The following is a 19,182-nucleotide window of genomic DNA, read 5'->3' on the forward strand; positions in this document are numbered from 1 at the left end:
GTTGCCAGCCAATCGCAGGGCACACAGAGACAAACATCCGCACTCACAATCACACCTAGGGGCAATTTAGAGTATCCAATCAACTTACCATGCATGTTTTTGGAATGTGGGAGGAAACCGGAGTGCCCGGAGAAAACCCACGCAGGCACGGGGAGAACATGCAAACTCCACACAGGGAGGCCGGAGCCGGGATCGAACCCACGACCTCTGAACTGTGAGGCGGACGTGCTAACCAGTCGACCACCGTGCCGCCATGATGTTAATATAATAAAAGCAATTTAATTAATTTAATAACACGCTACAATTATAATGTATCATATTCTGTATAATAAATGTATGTAGTACATATAATCCTGCTTACATAAACAACCAAACCATATAAACAATTCACATTTACCAGTTTTATCACCACTAGAATATTTAACAAACTTGTCGAAATTAATAACTAACGTTTATTGACGTGATATCACTCCCGAGCATGCAGTAGTGCACAGTAATCACCTGACAGGATTCAGGAACATTAAATGATCAAACTAACCTTTTGGTATTTATACACAACAACAAACGTGACGGAATACAATCAATCTGTAATTATGGAGTTTGCTGGCACGAACAACAGCTAACTGCGTCGAGAAAAAAGAAATAATATTTGGAATATTTACTTTTTTTTTTTTCTTTTAATAATCCACTATTATAGTGTCCGAACTTGCTCGTACACACACATCAGGGGAAAGAGAAAGAGAGTGTTTGTGTTGGGATAAGCAAGAAGAAAAAGCAATAAATTAATACAACTGAGAAATGCTTTTAATAATTTGAGTGGATATTTACATTAATGTTTCTATCGAAATAACAAATTCTTAAAGTTGAGCAGGTCCTATCAGGAGATTTGAGTGGGAAGTGCTTAGGTTACTGAAAAGTCCTTTCAGGCCACACATCCAAAATGAAGAAACTCCCGAGCAAGGCTCATGGATTACTTATGGGAAACATAAATTCCTTTATTTATGCCAATGGAACCCTAAAAATGTAACTTCATGCAACACAATATGAAAAAGTCTACTTAATAATAACATACCGAAAGTGAGCAGCAAGAAAAGAAAACAAAAGTTGTAGACCAAACAAGCGTCCCTTCTTATCAGCTGAAGGGGAACAGAAAGACACAGTGAATTGGCGAGTGGGCGGGGGTCTGGAAAAATGACAAACTGGGGTTTGGGAGACGGTTGGTTTGGAGAGAAACAAACATAGAGAAGTAGGGCCAATCGGGGCCCCTGTGTTTTTCACAATCCTATTTGTCATCTGGTATTGTCTGCCACCATTTTGTGATCACTTGACTATGACTCAGCACAAATTTCACTACCTCATATCAACATTTACATCACTTGACTATTTTTTGGCATATTTTACAAGTTTTCCAGGTTCTCCACTCCTCCAAGGCAGTGGACCCTCCAATCACACTCACAAAATTAAAATAACAATGCAGCCATTCCTGCTTATACAACCTCCGGTTTAAACTCTGCTAGATTTTAACGTAATTTCTTTTTAACCCTCTGTACTGTAACTGTTTGAGATGCCCCCCATGATAAATGAAACTCATTATAATCATCTAACAATCCCCCTGTCATACAGCAATGTCACTCCCCCTCATTGTATTTGCTTTATTCTTATTTCACAGCTGTTTCCAACACACGACTGTCAGGCTCGTACATCACCGCAATGTAGACCAAACATTTCAAGATGTGTTTTCCACGTCTCCCCACCTCAATCTGACGGTCAAAATTCAGAATTTAAGAAAAAAAAAAACGCTTTGTCGCCACGCTACTTGATACTAATACTATTCTATTATCACACAATCCACAGAAAAGTCAGCAAAAAATCAATCATATGAGGCGATTAAAACACCAACAACGATAAAATAAAACACCATCAAATTATACTCAGAAGGCATGCGCAATCCTAACGTAAAAAGCAACTCAAAATAGACAATTTAACATGCAAAATCACAATTGGCAGATAATCTTCCACCACTTGATTAATTATTGATTATAACTGGGGACCCGGACGGTCCTCAATCGTCCTATCTTGTGAGCTCTGTATGTACGTCACAAGCCTTCGCTATGGGGATCGCCCACAACACACTGCTAATCAGCTGTGCGTCGCTCAGAGGCCCTCAGCGGCTCTCTGGTGCCCTCGGCACTGGGCTCTCAGGCCCCCATGGTGGCTACCACTGGCTAAGCGGTCACACCTTCACTTTCACTACACTACGTTAAACAAACTGTACAGCAATCACACCAACAAGCGCAAACAGGACAACTGCACGCTTAAAGCATTTCATACAACACTGCTTAAGTAAATGACATCAATAACAACAAGCAAGCAACAAAAATATCAACCAATATACAGCAATAAATTCCTGAATTTCAGAGCACTTATTTTACTTATTATTTTAGGCCACGCTCCTCAACTCCACAATATCACAAAAGCAGAGTTAGGAGGTTTTGTATAAACAGGGTCTCACTTTTACCTTATTTATTTTTAATTTGCCGGCTGGCTGTAATATTGTAGGAGCTCAGAGCAGCCAATGGACCCACCTTGAGAGACCACGTCGGAAGGTCATCATTTGGTGAAATGTTTTGTAGGTCTCGAGTCCATAAGACCAATTAGCAATTTACAAAACAACTACTCACTCAATGCGTGTTCATTTTATCTTTCAAGGTATCCAATGTAGATAAAGACTCACACAAGTCGATTTAATTTTCTCATCAGTTTTCTTTACCATCTCTGAAGTTCAGGAATCCTACAATGATCAGATCTGGGCAGCTTTTCCATCCTCGCGAATGCTCTCACCCGAGACGGGTGAGGGCAGAAAAGGGGCACGATCTAACATGCAGCCTTCACATTTATACTGTCTTCAAAATCTAAACATAATGTGGGCTGGTCTCCTCCCTGGCTGGCCCTGCCTTTGGGGCTGATCTTCACTAGCTGGTCCCGTGCTCAGATCAGGGCATCCTGGCTCTGATACTTTTAACTGAGTATGCGATGTTTAATTCCCATTTTGGTTTTGGTTAACCTGTTGGCTAATATAAAGCAATTCATATAGATTTAGATCCTTCAACACCACAATAATTGGACTCATTACCAACAATAACGAAAAACATTACTGCGAGCAGTTAGTAGTTTGATGGAGTCGCTCCCTTCTGCCGGTCCTTCCTGATGTTAGCAGCTGGTTCATTTTTGCTGCCAGATGTTCATGGAGAGCAGTTAGATTCTTAAGCTACTAGGCATGAATCATGTCAGGTCCTTGCTGTCTAGCTCTTCATCTTTGACACTCTTTCTTGGATATCTGCCACTGTTATGACGACTGGTTCTTGTTCTGGGACATTGCTGTGCTCTCTTTGTAAGTCTACCAGTCATTGGCCGTTGGTATTGTGTGATACTTCCTTCTCCCAGATATTCTTCATTTATTGCTCTGTCTCAGACTTGGGTGGGTCTGCCTTGCCACTGAGAGTTGATCTTAGCTAGGTTATTGGAGAACATCACTGGAAGGTTTTGCTTGGCAGTCTCAAGTGCCTCATCTGTGGACATCTTGCTGTCTTGGGCAATTATTTCTTAAGCTTCACACCTTTGCTCTGCTCTGTTAGGAGGCTAACTTCTCTCTGGTTTACCCTCACTTTTAACTCTAGCCTTCTTTTCCCTGGAGGGGGCCAATGCTCCTTCGGGATGTTTGTCTCATAGCCAAGCATCTCGAGCATAACTGATATTGCTACATAGATCAGCCGATTGGTCTCAGTGATGTTCTTGCAAGGGATCCTTATCAGTGCTTTGTTGACATCAAGCAGGAGGTAGCTGAGTTCCCACTGGCCTTAATGATCTTCTCTCTCAGGTCAATTGCTCTTGTGTTGAGCTGTTCTGCTTGTGAGGTTTATTATATATACGTTTGGGAGTGATGGTGAAGCCACCCCCTAATGACCTTGTGTCCTGAATCTCCCCTTGCCATAGCATCTTTGCACACTGTACCTCATCCATCTCCAACAGCGAGAGCAACCTCTTATTGCTTATGTTTGAACACTGAGCCCATAATCTGCTTCTTGCTCAATGTGCGTGTGGGGTTCAGAAGAATCCACGCTTCCCACATTCTCTGCATGTTTTCTGCCCGTCTCCATGAATATCTCGCTCATGTCGGAGATGCGCCGTCGTCAAGTCCCACGTCATCCTGTTTTCAGCATTTATCATGAAACTGTTGAAATTGTACTTTTTTGGCTGATACCAAAATGATCAGCAGCTTTCTCTTCTCCTGATAGCAGTTGTAGAACTTTCTCATTTGACTAGACAAAGTCACTCATGAGTTTCGAAAACTCATTCAAATGTTTATCAACAGTATCTGGATTCTCATTATTTGTCATCAAGGCATTTATTTTATTCAGTTTTGCTTTCACCTGTGAAAGCTTCACTCTCCTTATACTGATTTGTTGCTTCACAAAGTCCTCCAGGCCTTTTTCAGTATACTTTGGAACTCTCTTCTGGCCATCATTGGTACTGCACACTTTTGCATCCTCTCTGATTTCTTGCATCTCTTCATCTGCCATCTTTGCTTCTTTATTTAATAAGAGTCCGAATAGAGTAGTCCACAACACATAGCATGTGTTGCTTTCTTAATAAGTGCCATCTAATGAAGATTACCACTCGTTGTCTTCTTTCTCTTCTTTTGGTTCGTAGTTTGTTTCCTGAAGGTCCGTCATGCGTGCTTTGTCTCAGCTCGTCGTCCTCTCGCTGAGCACGGTCGTTTTACTTAATGTAGAGGCTATCTTTAGTTCTTTTAGTTTCTTCTTTTCGTTGTTTAACCCCTGCAGTTAATGACGGACACAAACACTGTTTTACGCGTGAGCCAACACTGATTGGTCGTAGCACGGTAAAACGGTGCTGCTCGTCCGCCATCATTTTTATTTCTTCTCCAACAATGCACAACAACTTTCTTCTTTGTGTGTAACAAATAATAATGAATTGCACCCTCTAATGTAGACATTAGCAATATCCCACACGTATTTCAATTCCAAGATCAAAATAATTACAAGACAAAGAAACATATAATTTATTTTCACCAACATGTACAATTATTGAAAAACAAAATATTTGTTTAAATATTATTTATAAAAAATAGAAATGTAAAACTTAACTCACAAGAACTTCTCTGTAAAACTGTCTCTGTACTCAAAGCTACAAAAGAAGGGAAATAAGACATAATTTTACTCTGCCACTATAGATAGTATTGCATATGGTGTATGTGTTAATATATTTTGGATGTTATTGTTAAAACAATAACAGGGCCTGAGTCTTTTACTTTTTAAATTTTTTTAAATGTATTTATTTATCCCAGATATTCTGTTGTTCGACATTGCAATGCAAATGTTCCATGTTCTTGAGAATTGAAAAATAATTGCACTTAAAAAGGATGCACACTGATTATTTTTGCTCTCACATTATGCTCTCACATTATATATATATATATATATATATATATATATATATATATATATATATATATATATATATGTATGTATATATATATATATATATGTATGTATATATATGTATATATATGTATATATATATATGTATATATATATATGTATATATATGTATATATATATATATATGTATATATATGTATATGTATATATATATATATATATATATATATATGTATATATATGTATATGTATATATATGTATATATATATATATATGTATATATATATGTATATATATATGTATATATATATATATATATATATATATATATATATATATATATATATATATATATATATATGTATATATATATGTATATATATATGTATATATATATGTATATATGTATATATATATATATATATATATATATATATGTATATATATATGTATATATATATGTATATATATATATGTATATATATATGTATATATATATATGTATATATATATATATGTATATATATATGTGTATATTTACACATTATTTTTTTAACCGTAGTTAATCACATTTTTTCATAGTTAACTCGCAGTTAATCGCATATTTTATTTATTGTAAAAAAAATCCCTTGATTTTTCTGTCCCATTATTTCTTGAATTTCAATGCCCTTAACATGAATAAGAGGATTTATTTTCTTATGCAAATACTTTATTAAAGCGAAGTCAACCCAAACATATTATTTGTTAATAATATGCTCCATGCAAGCCCACTAGTTGAAACAAGGCATTCTGATAAATATTGCGTTTGTGGAATAAGGGTTAATCCACCTGTTTTTAGTCATCACTGTGGGCGGTCACGTCTTTCAATTGAAAATTATATCACAGTTGCTCAGGGCTCACGTAACAACCAATCATAGCTCACCTGTTTCTGAAACTGAGCCATGATTGGTCGTTATTTGAGCCCCCAGGTCATCTGTGATGTCATTTTCAGTCGACAGAAGTAATAAAATGGCCGACCTCAGAGATGGTAAAAAAATTGATGGATTTTACAATTTAACTCATATTCCACAAACACAATATTAATCAGAACGCCTTATTTGAACTAGGGGGCCTGCATAGAACATTTTCTTGAAAAAGAAAAAAAAGTTTGGGTTGACTTTCCCTTCAATTGAAAAAACAAGCATTGGATTCAACTCACGCTTACCTTGCTGACAGTTTCGGCTGTCACTATCGCCTTCCTCGGAGCTGTCACTGCTTCCTCATGGCGTGTGTAAAAATAGCTGACCGGGTCAGGCAGCCTTATTTTGAAGGTTCTCCGGACACGTTCAGTTGCATTAGAAGAACACTTTATTCACATAATATTAGGAATTTAATCATGAAAATGTACCACTTTTCCTTTTGAAAATATTATAAATAATAGAAAATAATATAAATTAGAATGTAGCCAGTGTAATTTTCGGTCTTTCGCTTTGGCCTTAATCCTTTTTTATAGTCCTGCATATGGATTGTGGAATGAAGGTTTTTTTAACTATCATTGTCAACGTTTGGCATTTCATCTGCTTAGGTACCAGCTGAAGCTTTTTGCCAGAATGTGTTTGGACCGCCAGTACCTGGCCATTGACGAAATATCCAAGCAGCTGGATGTGGAGCTCATCTTCCTGTGCATGATGGATGAGACACTGCCCTTCGACCTGCGGGCGTCCTTCTGTCGCCTGATGCTGCACGCTCACGTGGACCGAGACCCGCAGGAGCTGGTCACGCCTGTCAAGTTTGCCAGACTTTGGACCGAGATTCCCACCTCCATCACTATCAAGGAGTAAGTTGTTGTGGCAGACCGTCTCGGTGGTGGGGCTTCTTTCTTTATGTGTCATAATTGAACATTTTAGATTGGAGTCTCTTCTTTCATTAGGAAAAAAAGTTTCTTTCTACCTTTCTCTGTCCTTTAGTAATAAGCAGTGGAGATTTTTTCACTGAATTTTTCACTCACTGACGTCCACAAGCGTGATTCTCAAACAGTAACATATTAAGGCATGTACTTAAGTATTTACAGAGAACGCTATTGAGTTTTAACAAAATAGCAGCACTTGTAAGACTAAGAAAGTGTAAAAAAGACAACCTTAGTTAGCCACATCTGCTATGTCTGTAGCGTGACTTAGGTACCAGCTGAAGCTTTTTTGCCAGACCGCCAGTATCTGGCCATTGACGAAATCTCCAAGCAGCTGGATGTGGAGCTCATATTCCTGTGTAGGATGGATGAGGCCTTCACACATTATTCTACACCAGGCATGTCCAGCTCTGGTCTTCGAGGGCGTTGTCCTGTCTGTTTCAGGCAGATTGAAACGATCAGCTCATCAGCAAGCAGTAAAGCAGCCCTAAACCAATCCTGCTAATTTTAATCAGGTGTGTTGCAAAACAACATGCATAACACTGGCCCTTGGGGACGAGTTTGGACTCCCCTGTTCTACACCCTTAGTTTAATTGTGTGAAGGTTAAGTCTACAATTAGCTACCTTTCATTTGTAAACGTAGCCATTACCTGCAGAATTCGAGAGGGGGTGGAGGTGGGGGGCAGTTGCATTGCATAGCAGGGGGGATGGTTGCTCTCTGGTATTACAAGCAGACTTCACTTCAATGACCATTTGTTTGGTGGCGAAGCCTACATTTTGTAGCCTACCCATCATGACACTTTGTTGCTCACAAACACATAGACAAAACCTGGTGAAAAAAAACAAAAATTAGGTGAAGAGGGGGAAAAAAAGCTCAAAATGACTTCAGCCTTGTCCACACACCTTTATTTATTTTTTTTACCTGGCGCAAAAATAGTCAACCACAATATTTTATTGACCATTTTTGTCAGGGGTAGCCATGACTGAGTAGCCTAAAGGTCATATCTCATTGAGCGTGTTGCAGGGTAGAAAATGTTGGGTTTCATCAGGGCTCAGAAAACATTGCAAACATGTTTGCAAATTGTTTTACTTCTCGCACACAGTAAAGTAACAGAGCAGTCACACATTATTATTTTACCATTACCATTATTCTAAACTGTCGTAAGTTATTTTTGATTTGCCAGTACTAGAAACCACATCAACATAGTTCCAGGCCAGCCATGATGCCTCGAACATCCATGGAAACCCTGAGAATCTGCTTTCATAGGTGACACACTTGTTTTGGGAAGCAAATGACTGTCGTACTCAAGTCATGTTAAATTTATTTATATAGCCCCGAATCACAGGAAAGTCTCAAAGGGCTTCACATGCCCATAGCTGACAACATATAAATGACATCCCCTGATCTTAACCCCCGCGAGGGCAAGGAAAAAAAAAAAAAACATCTGGGCAAAAGTAAGAAACCTTGAGAAAGGACCACAGATGGGGGAATCCCCCTTCCAGGATGATCAGGCTGCAATGGATTCAGAGTGGGCAACATTTAACACATATTATGATACAATACAGTGTTAGGTAAAATGATGTGAAAGTTAATTAAATGAAGTGCTGCAAGAAGATGGCTTCGGTTACGTGGGACCCTGCCTAATTGATCAATGTAGAAATCTCCATAGCAGCACCTCCGAGGATGTGGTCAACCTCCGATCTTGTAGCGGTCAGGTTGCTGTGGGCTCAAAACAACAACCTCCAATTCGGTCAATTCCCAAGCCTGGGAAAAAGGGGCAGAAAAAGGAATAGAAGCGGCAGTAAAGAGGCCAAAACAAATAGTTCTACTAAATGCAGAAGTGGACAAATAAGTCTTTAGTCGTGTTTTGAACATTTCTACTGAGGTAGCGCCTCTAATATCTGCAGGTAGGGCATTCCAAAGCACTGGTGCCCGAATATAAAACGCTCTAGAACCCGCAAACTTCTTTTTGGCTCTCGGGATCACTAAAAGGCCAGCATTTTGTGACCGAAGGTTTCAGGAGGGAACATAGGGTATCATTAGTTTGATGAGATGGGAAGGTGCTAAGCCGTGCAATATTTTGTAGGTAAGTAGCAAAACCTTGAAATTGCTTCTTAAGTGGAATGGGAGCCAATGCAAATTGGCTAGTATCGGAGTAATTTAATCGAACTTTCCCGTCCTTGTCAGGAGTCTTGCTGCAGCATTTTGGACTAGCTGCAGACTTTTAATACTAGACATGGGAAGACCAGAGAGCAAAATGTTACAATAATTGAGGCGAGATGTAACAAATGCATGGAATAAAATTTTTGCATCACTATTTGATAGAATTGGACGAATTTTAGCAATATTACGGAGATGGAAAAATGCAGTTCTAGTCAAGACAGAGTTGAGTCAAATATAACAGTTTTTGTTGAATCACTTTGGGTAATAGTACATTTATCGAGACTCAGAGTGGTGTCCTTAAATAGGTAGCCTACCGATGACGAGGAGGGCCATTAATCACCATCTTTATCTGAGTTAAAAAGCAAAAGTTGAGAGACATCCATTGTTTAATCTCACTAAGGCACGCCTCTAGATTACAGAGATTATTCAAATTTGTTATCTCCAGCAGCATATATAATTGAGTATCATCAGCATAACAGTGAAAACGAATGTTATATTTCCATATAATATCACCAAACAGAATCCCGGCTCCGGCCTCCCTGTGTGGAGTTTGCATGTTCTCCCCGTGCCTGCGTGGGTTTTCTCCGGGCACTCCGGTTTCCTCCCACATTCCAAAAAACATGCATGGTAAGTTGATTGGATACTCTAAATTGCCCCTAGGTGTGATTGTGAGTGCGGATGTTTGTCTCTGTGTGCCCTGCGATTGGCTGGCAACCAGTTCAGGGTGTCCCCCGCCTACTGCCCAAAGACAGCTGGGATAGGCTCCAGCACGCCCCGCGACCCTTGTGAGGAGAAGCGGTACAGATAATGGATGGATGGATGGATCACCAAACAGAAGCAAGTAGATGCTAAACAATAGGGGTCCTAGTACGGCTCCCTGCGGAACTCCACATGTAACACTACAAAACTCAGAAGTCACATTGCCATGAATTACACGGTGCGTCCTCTTTGAGAGGTAAGAGTTAAACCAAGAAAGTGCTAACTGAGATACCAACACACACTTCAAGGTGTTCTAATATTATGTTATGATCAACAGTGTCAAAAGCAGCACTAAGATCGAGTAAGAGTAGTATTGATGAAGTTTCGGAGTCCATATCGAGGAGAAGATCATTAGTCACTTCACCATAGGGCCATCTCAGTAGATTGATCGGTTTTAAATCCTGACCGAAGAGTTTCAAATCGATTATTAGCGGCCATATAGTCACTAAGATGTTGCGCTACGACTTTTTCAAGAATTTTCACAATAAAAGGGAGATTTGAAACCGGCCTACAATTACTGAGGTTCTCCGGATCGAGGTTTGGCCGCTTAAGCAGAAGTCAAATAACAGTGGTCTTAAAAGCTGCTGGCACAGTGCCCGAGGTGAGTGATAAATTAATGATATTTAAACGGAGGGTCCTAGGGTTGTAAACAATTGTTTGATAAGTTTGCCAGGAAGTGAGTCGAGCATACTAGTTGTCTGTTTTGCCACACCAACAAATTTTATTTGGTTTTCAAGAGATACTATTTTACAATAAGATAGGGTTGTCAGACAATTATCAGCCATACTCCTGCTAACATCAGTATTTGTGGAATTCAACAGGGTTTAATCTCGTCCCAAATGCGCTCAATCTTCTGCGTAAAGAATTGCATGAAGTCATGAGCTGAATGGGTGTAGCTATTGGAGGTCGGCTGCAGTTGCATTAGCATTGCTACTGTATCAAATAAATATTTAGGATTGTTTTTATTTAGAACAATTAATCTGGAGAAATAATTAGTTTTGGCTAAAGTGAGTACTTCTTTGTATATCAGTAAGCTATCACACCATGCCTGGGTGCCTTGAGGAGAGGTCTCTGCTCTTCAACGGCAGCAGCACGTTGGCCTCTTCCTGGCAGAAATTAATTTCCATATTGTAGAAATCCATCTTCAACGTGGCAGTGGACAGCAGAATACTGAATACTGGGGAATTTTTGCACACCTTTTTATTGGGTCAGGTCCAATGATTCGCCTGCGACTCGAGGTTGACAAGGTCACAAACATTCCCAAACAGTACCAAAGGAATGGCAAATAGTTACTAATGTTAGCAATACAGTCCAAAATAATTGCTACTTTCAGTACAAAATGGTGGCATGTGTAGACAGTGCGATCTCTCGCTATCCCCATCGTTCTGGAAGTTTTTCCCTTCAAGCTACAAGGGAATACAAATACAGTCGACAGACTTTGTTGGACATTTGGAGAAGTAAGATTTGCAATGTTTTGGACAGTCAAAAGCAGAGAAACTAAAGGGACTCGGATTACTCCGCCACCCTGCCACAACACTGGGCTTGACTGCTACCACTACTCCTCCAGCCGAAAGGAGAGCTGGAAAACAGGCAGGACACCGGCCCTTGAGGACCGAATTTGGACACCCCTGTGTTAAAGCCTTGCAACAGAGAACATTTTGTTCTTGTTCAACAGTTCACCAAGTTAAAATAAAAAAAAAAAAACTTTCACTTTCTTATGCTCAAGTAGTAAAATAAAATAAAATAATGTTCACACAAACATTGTTACAGTTAATGTCTCATGTAAACAATATGTATGACATAAGTTACATTTCCTTACACGTGATATTTCTGAGAGTGATAATATCAATCAATCAATCACATTTTATTTATGTAGCACTTTTCATACATAAAAATGCTATATAAATAAAAACAAACTCAAAGTGCTGTAAAACATCCAAAGCAAAACATAAAAAAAAAAAAAATCTGTTCACACCCTCCCTCCCAACAAACCCAAGACAGATATCCACTAGTACATCACTCACTCACACACACCCACATAAAGTGCACAACCTGATAAAATGTTTTAAAAAAACATGACAAGGCACAGAGAAACCATATGAGGAAAGGGTACCCAAGGGGAGCTCATCTGCGCTGAGGGGAATGACAGCCCACGGCCACAGGGGCGCCACCACCACAGAGACCCCCGCCCGGATTAGACAGGCGGACCCCACACAAAGTGTAGAGGCCGCCGGCCACCCAGACCTAAGGAGTCCCTGCGATGACAGCCCCCGTGGGAAGGGCAGCCACCCCTCCCTCAACGCGGAGGCCCCCCCATGAGGAAACACCGGAGCTAAAAACTGACAATGGCAGAGAGCAATAAAACTAAAAGACAGAACAGTAGTATAGTCTAAGAGCTAAAATCAGTAAGATAAAATAAAAATAATCTTCAATCAAAAGAAAAGATAAATTATTTAAAAGTTGTTAAAAGCCAAACTAAAAAGGTGTGTCTTGAGCTTCCTCTTAAAAATATCAACAGTCTTTGCAGACCTGACGTCCTCTGGCACGCTATTCCAAAGGTGAGGACCAAAATGGCTGAATGCAGCCTCGCCATGCATGGTCCTCACCCTTGGAATAATTAAAAGGCCGGCGCCAGAGGACCTCAGGATCCGCGAGGGTTGGTATGATAAAAGCAAATCAGATAAATAAGATGGCCCAAGACCATTAACATATTTATAAACTAATAAAAGTACCTTAAAATCGATCCTGAAACACACGGGTAGCCAATGCAGCAATTTCAAAACTTGTGTAATGTGCTCCCGCCCTCTGGTTCTCGTCAGCACCCGAGTGGCTGCATTCTGCAGTAGTTGCAGTGGTGAAATGCTCTTTTTCGGGAGGCCAGAGAGCAGGGCATTACAGTAATCTAAACGAAGATGGAGCACTTGACACCAATTCTGGCCTCCCTTCACTGGCTCCCAGTGCATTTTAGGGTTCAATTTAAGATTCTCCTATGTGTCTATAAATCATTAAATGGCCTGGCCCCGGCATACCTCTCTGAGCTCCCCCACTCCTACACATCTTCTCGCAGCCTCAGGTCTGCGGACCAGGCGCTTCTCAAGGTGCTGAAGAGCGGCACCTCAAAGGGGATCGTGCATTTTCGGCTGCTGGTCCTTCCCTTTGGAATGACCTCCCATTGGATGTTAGGCAAGCCCCCTCTCTGTCCACTTTTAAAACCCGGTTGAAGACACATTTTTATTCTCTGGCTTTGGATCCGACCTGAGACCTGAAATTGTTGGCTCTTTTCCGGTGTCTATTGTAATATTGTGTTTTATGTTCATTTATTGATTCCACTTGTTGTATTATGGCTGTTTTGTTGTTTTTATGTAAAGTGCTTTGTTACAGCTCTAGCTGTTGTGAAATGTGCAATACAAATAAAATTGTATTGTATTGTATTGTATGTATGTATGTATGGGAGGAATTGTAATTGTGCTCTCCTCACGAGTAAAATGACAATATTGTGTTGAGTGTCTTCTCCTCATTGTGTGCGTTTTTTATCAATGTCTCAAGTGGTGCGAACCAGACACCAAGACACCTCCCACTCAATCTTTCTAAGGATACATTGGGAAGATTGCAGACTGAAGGCAAACTAAGTGCATGTGGTGGATTTTGATGGTTCAGCCAACATTTTCTATTCCTGTTCCTCAGCAGCAACTAAGTGCGTGTGGTGGATTTTGATGGTTGAGCCAAGATTTTCTATTCCTTTTCCTCAACAGGTAGTAGGATAACCCAATCGTCTTACGCCTCTGTGCAGAACGGCAGCTTGGAACTTTTCCTTTGTGCTGCTTGAAATGGGATAGCTAGTCTTTGAGTTTGGGGTCAAACAAGCTTGAAATTACCTCTTAGTGCATTCTGGTCACATAACCAGACAATATCCCACACAGTCAAATTTCTTTCAGCGGTATGCCATTTGCTTCGGACAAGATTGGGACCTGCGAGTTGACTCCAATATTTCTACAACCTGGTTACCTCTGCTTGCATTGCCCTGAGTCTTTTGTAGAGGTAGCTGACAAAGTCAAATGTTTTGAGGTCTCCACTTTGAGATGCTCGACCAAGAAGGAATCTGTTTGGTGTGACATATTGGATACAGTTTTCCCGAATCCAAACTCTGGCATCAATCAGGTGTTCATTTGCGAGGTTTGCTGCAATATAGAGGGCTGTCTGGAACTCTGAGAAGCTGAGCCCGTACTCTTTACCAAGACTCTGGAGTGCCCTCTTTGCAACATGTACAGTGGCCTCGGCTGCACCGTTCCTGTGTGGTGAGTCAGCCGGGTGAATTTTCCACATCCACTTTTTTCCATTCTTGGCTGCAGTATCTTCCAGCACTGTTTGATCCAGACCATCCAAGAAGCTGCACAGTTCCTCAAGGGCAGATTTTGTGCCAGTGAAATTGGTGCCAAGATCAGACCAGATCTTTCTTGGATGCCCCCTAAGAGCTGTGAACCGTTGATAAGTCATCAGAAAGCCGTCTATTGATGGGGTGTTCACCAGTTCAGTGTGGATAGCTCTGCTGGCCATGCAACGAAAGACAACTCCCCAAACTAAGTGTTACTCTTTTCTTGACATCATCTCGTACTTGGTACGGTCCGAAAAGGTCTAGTGTTGTTAACTCAAAGGGTGCAGCAGGCTCTGTCCTCTCTGATGGCAAATCACCCATCACTTGTCAGCACTTCCTTGCTTTTGACCTTCTGCAGGCCATACAGCCATCAACCACCTTTTGAGCAATTCTTCTGCCCCATACAATCCAAGCTTTCATCTTCATCCTGAGCAGTGTGCTTTGGATTCAACCAGTCTAAAGATGGGACATTGGTCTGTGGTCCATTTCAGGTACATCACCGGGTTAAAGCCCTGGTGAACATGATCTTACTGAGATGATTGTACTCCTCGAACAGATCGATTGTATCATCTCTGGGTCCATCTGAGAGTGCAATGTCCCATGGGTCTTTGACTGGACAACTTTCAGCCTTTGCCTCTTGAATTGCCCTCCACACCAGAATAGCTCCCTTTTTCTTGGCAGGAGTCACAAGACGAGCCGTCACCTTATCGTGGTGGAGGGGTTTGCGCGCCCCAATGATCCTAGGAGCTAAGTTGTCTGGGGCTTTATGCCCCTGGTAGGGTCACCCATGGCAAACAAGTCCTAGGTGAGGGACCAGACTAAGCACGGCTCAAAATGACCCCTTATGAAGAAAAAAATAAATGGATCACGTTTTCCCTCGCCCGGACGTGGGTCACCGGGGCCCCCTTCTGGAGCCAGGTCTGGAGGTGGGGCTCGATGGCGAGCGCCTGGTGGCCGGGCCTGCACCCGTGGGGCCCGGCCGGGCTCAGCCCGAAAAGGACACGTGGGTCCCCCTTCCCATGGGCTCACCACTGATGGGAGGGGCCAAAGGGGTCAGGTGCCGTGTGAGCTGGGCAGCGGCAGAAGACAGGGACCTTGGCGGTCCGATCCCCAGCAACAAAAACTAGCTCTTGGGACATGGAATGTCACCTCTCTGGCAGGGAAGGAGCCTGAGCTGGTGTGTGAGGCTGAGAGGTTCCGACTAGATATAGTCGGGCTCACCTCCATGCACAGCTTGGGTTCTGGTACCAGTCCTCTCGAGAGGGGTTGGACGCTCTTCCACTCTGGAGTTGCCCAGGGTGAGAGGCGCCGAGCAGGTGTGGGCATAATTATTGCCCCCCGGCTTGGCGCCTGTACATTGGGGTTTACCCCAGTGGACGAGAGGGTAGCCTCCCTCCACCTGAGGGTGGGGGGACAGGTCCTGACTGTTGTTTGTGCTTATGCACCAAACGACAGTGCAGAGTACCCACTCTTTTTGGAGTCCTTGTAGGGTGTGCTGGAGGGTGCTCCACCTGGGGACTCCATCGTTCTGCTGGGAGACTTCAATGCTCACGTGGGCAATGACAGTGAGACCTGGAGACGTGTGATTGGGAGGAACGGCCCCCCAATCTGAACCCGAGCGGTGTTCGGTTACTGCACTTCTGTGCCCATCACGGATTGTCCATAACGAACACCATGTTCAAACATAAGGGTGTCCATATGTGCACTTGGCACCAGGATACCCTAGGCCGCAGTTCGATGATCGACTTTGTAGTCGTATCATCGGACTTGCGGCCGCATGTTTTGGACACTCGGGTGAAGAGAGGGGTGGAGCTGTCAACTGATCACCATCTGGTGGTGAGTTGGCTCCAATGGTGGGGGAAGATGCCGGTCCGACCTGGCAGACCCAAACGTATTGTGAGGGTTTGCTGAGAACATCTGGCAGAATCCCCTGTCAGAAGGGTCAACTCCCACCTCCGGCAGAACTTTTCCCACGTCCCGGGGGAGGCGGGGGACATTGAGTCCGAGTGGACCATGTTTCGTGCCTCCATTGTTGAGGCGGCCAATCGGAGCTGTGGCCGCAAGGTGGTCGGTGCCTGTCGTGGCGGCAATCCCCAGACCCGCTGGTGGACACTAGCGGTAAGCGATGCTGTCCAGCTGAAGAAGGAGTCCTATCGGGCCTTTTTGGCCTGCGGGACCCCGGAGGCAGCTGAGAGGTACCGGCTGGTCAAGCAGAATGCAGCTCTGGCGGTTGCTGAGGCAAAAACTCAGGTGTGGGAGGAGTTCAGGGAGGCCATGGAAAATGACTTCCGGACGGCTTCGAGGAAATTCTGGTCCACCATCCGACGTCTCAGGAGGGGGAAGCAGTGCACCATTAACACTGTTTATAGTGGAGATGGGGTGCTGCTGACCTCAACTCGGGACGTTGTGGGTCGGTGGGGAGAGTACTTCGAAGACCTCCTCAATTCCACCGACACGCCTTCCACTGAGGAAGCAGAGCCTGGAAACTCTGAGGTGGGCTCTCCTATCTCTGGGATTGAAGTAACCGAGGTAGTCAAAAAGCTCCTCGGTGGCAAAGCCCCGGGGGTGGATGAGATCGTAGATCGCCCGAAGTTCATTAAGGCTCTGAATGTTGAGGGGCTGTCATGGTTGACACGTCTCTACAACATCGCGTGGACATCGGGTACAGTGCCTCTGGATTGGCAGACCGGGGTGGTGGTCCCCCTTTTTAAGAAGGGGGACCGGAGGGTGTTCTCCAATTACAAAGGGGTCACACTCCTCAGCCTCCCCGGCAAGGTCTATTCAGGGGTGCTGGAGAGGAGGGTCCGTCGGAAGGTCGAATCTCGGATTCAGGAGGAACAATGTGGTTTTCGTCCCGGCCCTGGAACAGTGGACCAGCTCTACACCCTCAGCAGGGTCCTCGAGGGTGCATGGGAGTTCGCCCAACCAGTCTACATGTGTTTTGTGGACTTGGAGAAGGCGTTCGACCGTGTCCCTCGAGGAGTTCTGTGGGGGGTGCTTCGGAAGTACGGGGTACCGAGCCCCCTGATAAGGGCTGTCCGGTCCCTGTATCACCGATGTCAGAGTTTGGTCCGCATTGCCGGCAGTAAATCGGATTCGTTTCCTGTGGGGGTTGGACTCCGCCAAGGCTGCCCTTTGTCACCGATTCTGTTCATAACTTTTATGGACAGAATTTCTAGACGCAGCCGATGTGTAGAGGGGGTCCGGTTTGGTGGCCTCAGTATTGCATCTCTGCTTTTTGCAGATGATGTGGTACTGTTGGCTTTTTCAAGCCGCGATCTCCAACTCTCGCTGGAGCGGTTCGCAGCCGAGTGTGAAACGGTCGGAATGAAGATCAGCACCTCCAAATCTGAGACCATGGTCCTCAGTCGCAAAAGGGTGGCGTGCCCTCTCTGGGTCGGGGATGGGATTCTGCCCCAAGTGGAGGAGTTCAAATATCTTGGGGTCTTGTTCACAAGTGAGGGTAAGGTGGAACGGGAAATCGACAGGCGGATCGGTGCAGCGTCTGCTGTGATCCGGACCCTGTATCGGTCTGTCGTGGTGAAGAAGGAGCTCAGCCGAAAGGCGAAGCTCTCAATTTACCGGTCGATCTACAATCCTACTCTCACCTATGGTCATGAGCTGTGGGTCATGGCTAAAAAAACAAAATCTCGGATACAAGCGGCCGAAATGGGTTCCCTTTGCAGGGTGTCCGGGCTCTCCCTTAGAGATGGGGTGAGAAGTTCGGCCATCCGGGAGGGACTCAGAGTCGAGCCGCTGCTCCTCCGCATTGAGAGGAGCCAGTTGAGGTGGCTCGGGCATCTGATTAGGATGCCTCCTGGACGCCTCCCTGGTGAGGTGTTCCGGGCATGTCCCACCGGCAGGAGACCCCGAGGACGACCCAGAACATGCTGGAGAGACTATGTCTCCCGGCTTGCCTGGGAACGCCTTGGGATCCTTCCGGAAGAGCTGGAAGATGTTGCTGGGGAGAGGGAAGTCTGGGCTTCCCTGCTGAAGCTGCTGCCTCCGCGACCCGACTTCGGATAAGCGGGAGATAATGGATGGATGGATGGAGTCACAAGACCAATTGGATCTTACAGTCCTGACACTTGACTGAAAGTGCTCTTTGTGTCAAAGGGTTGGGTGTCATGGCTCTGATTTCCTCTTGCAGAAAGTCTTCACCCAGCCGCATATTTTGCTTCCTTTTTGAAAAGTTGATTCCAATTCTGATGTGGAGATTATCTTCCTCGACTCTATAGCCCAGACCAAGTGCCTTGTTGTCATCAACGCCCATTGGATTTGGTAGGATAATGGTCTTTTCAATTGTCCTTTCCTCTTCAGAGCAGTCCTTCCTCCCACTTTGCCCAGAGAAAACCCATGGCTTCAGCTAAAAACTTATGGCCTTCAGGATCTTCTCTACATTGGTGGAAGGTGTTTAGCTGGTCAAGGTTGTTGTGGGAAGTGACAATGTCATTGACGTAGCTGTCATGGTGAAGCTCTAGATGTTCCTCTTCAAGATGGGCAAAGAAAGGGAGTTTTGCAGTTTCATGCATTGCCAGC

At 43.6% G+C, this 19,182-nt stretch overlaps 1 protein-coding gene across 13 annotated transcripts in view; it reads left to right on the plus strand.

Moving 5' to 3' along the window:
• Positions 1–19,182, plus strand: part of itpr3 (inositol 1,4,5-trisphosphate receptor, type 3) — a 373,289-nt gene that overhangs the window by 165,096 nt on the left and 189,011 nt on the right. For all 13 annotated transcript variants that reach the window (XR_015088794.1, XM_086046039.1, XM_086046029.1 and 10 more), the window contains one exon: positions 7,028–7,279. Coding sequence is in view for 12 of the 13 variants with exons in the window: in XM_086046039.1 (XP_085902165.1) it covers positions 7,028–7,279 (252 nt within the window). In the remaining variant the exon portion in view is untranslated. The remainder of the gene's footprint in view (positions 1–7,027; positions 7,280–19,182) is intronic.

Source organism: Filicampus tigris, chromosome 1 (assembly GCF_054856515.1).
Source record: "Filicampus tigris isolate MCC_2025a chromosome 1, RoL_Ftig_1.0, whole genome shotgun sequence".
NCBI lineage: Eukaryota > Metazoa > Chordata > Actinopteri > Syngnathiformes > Syngnathidae > Filicampus > Filicampus tigris.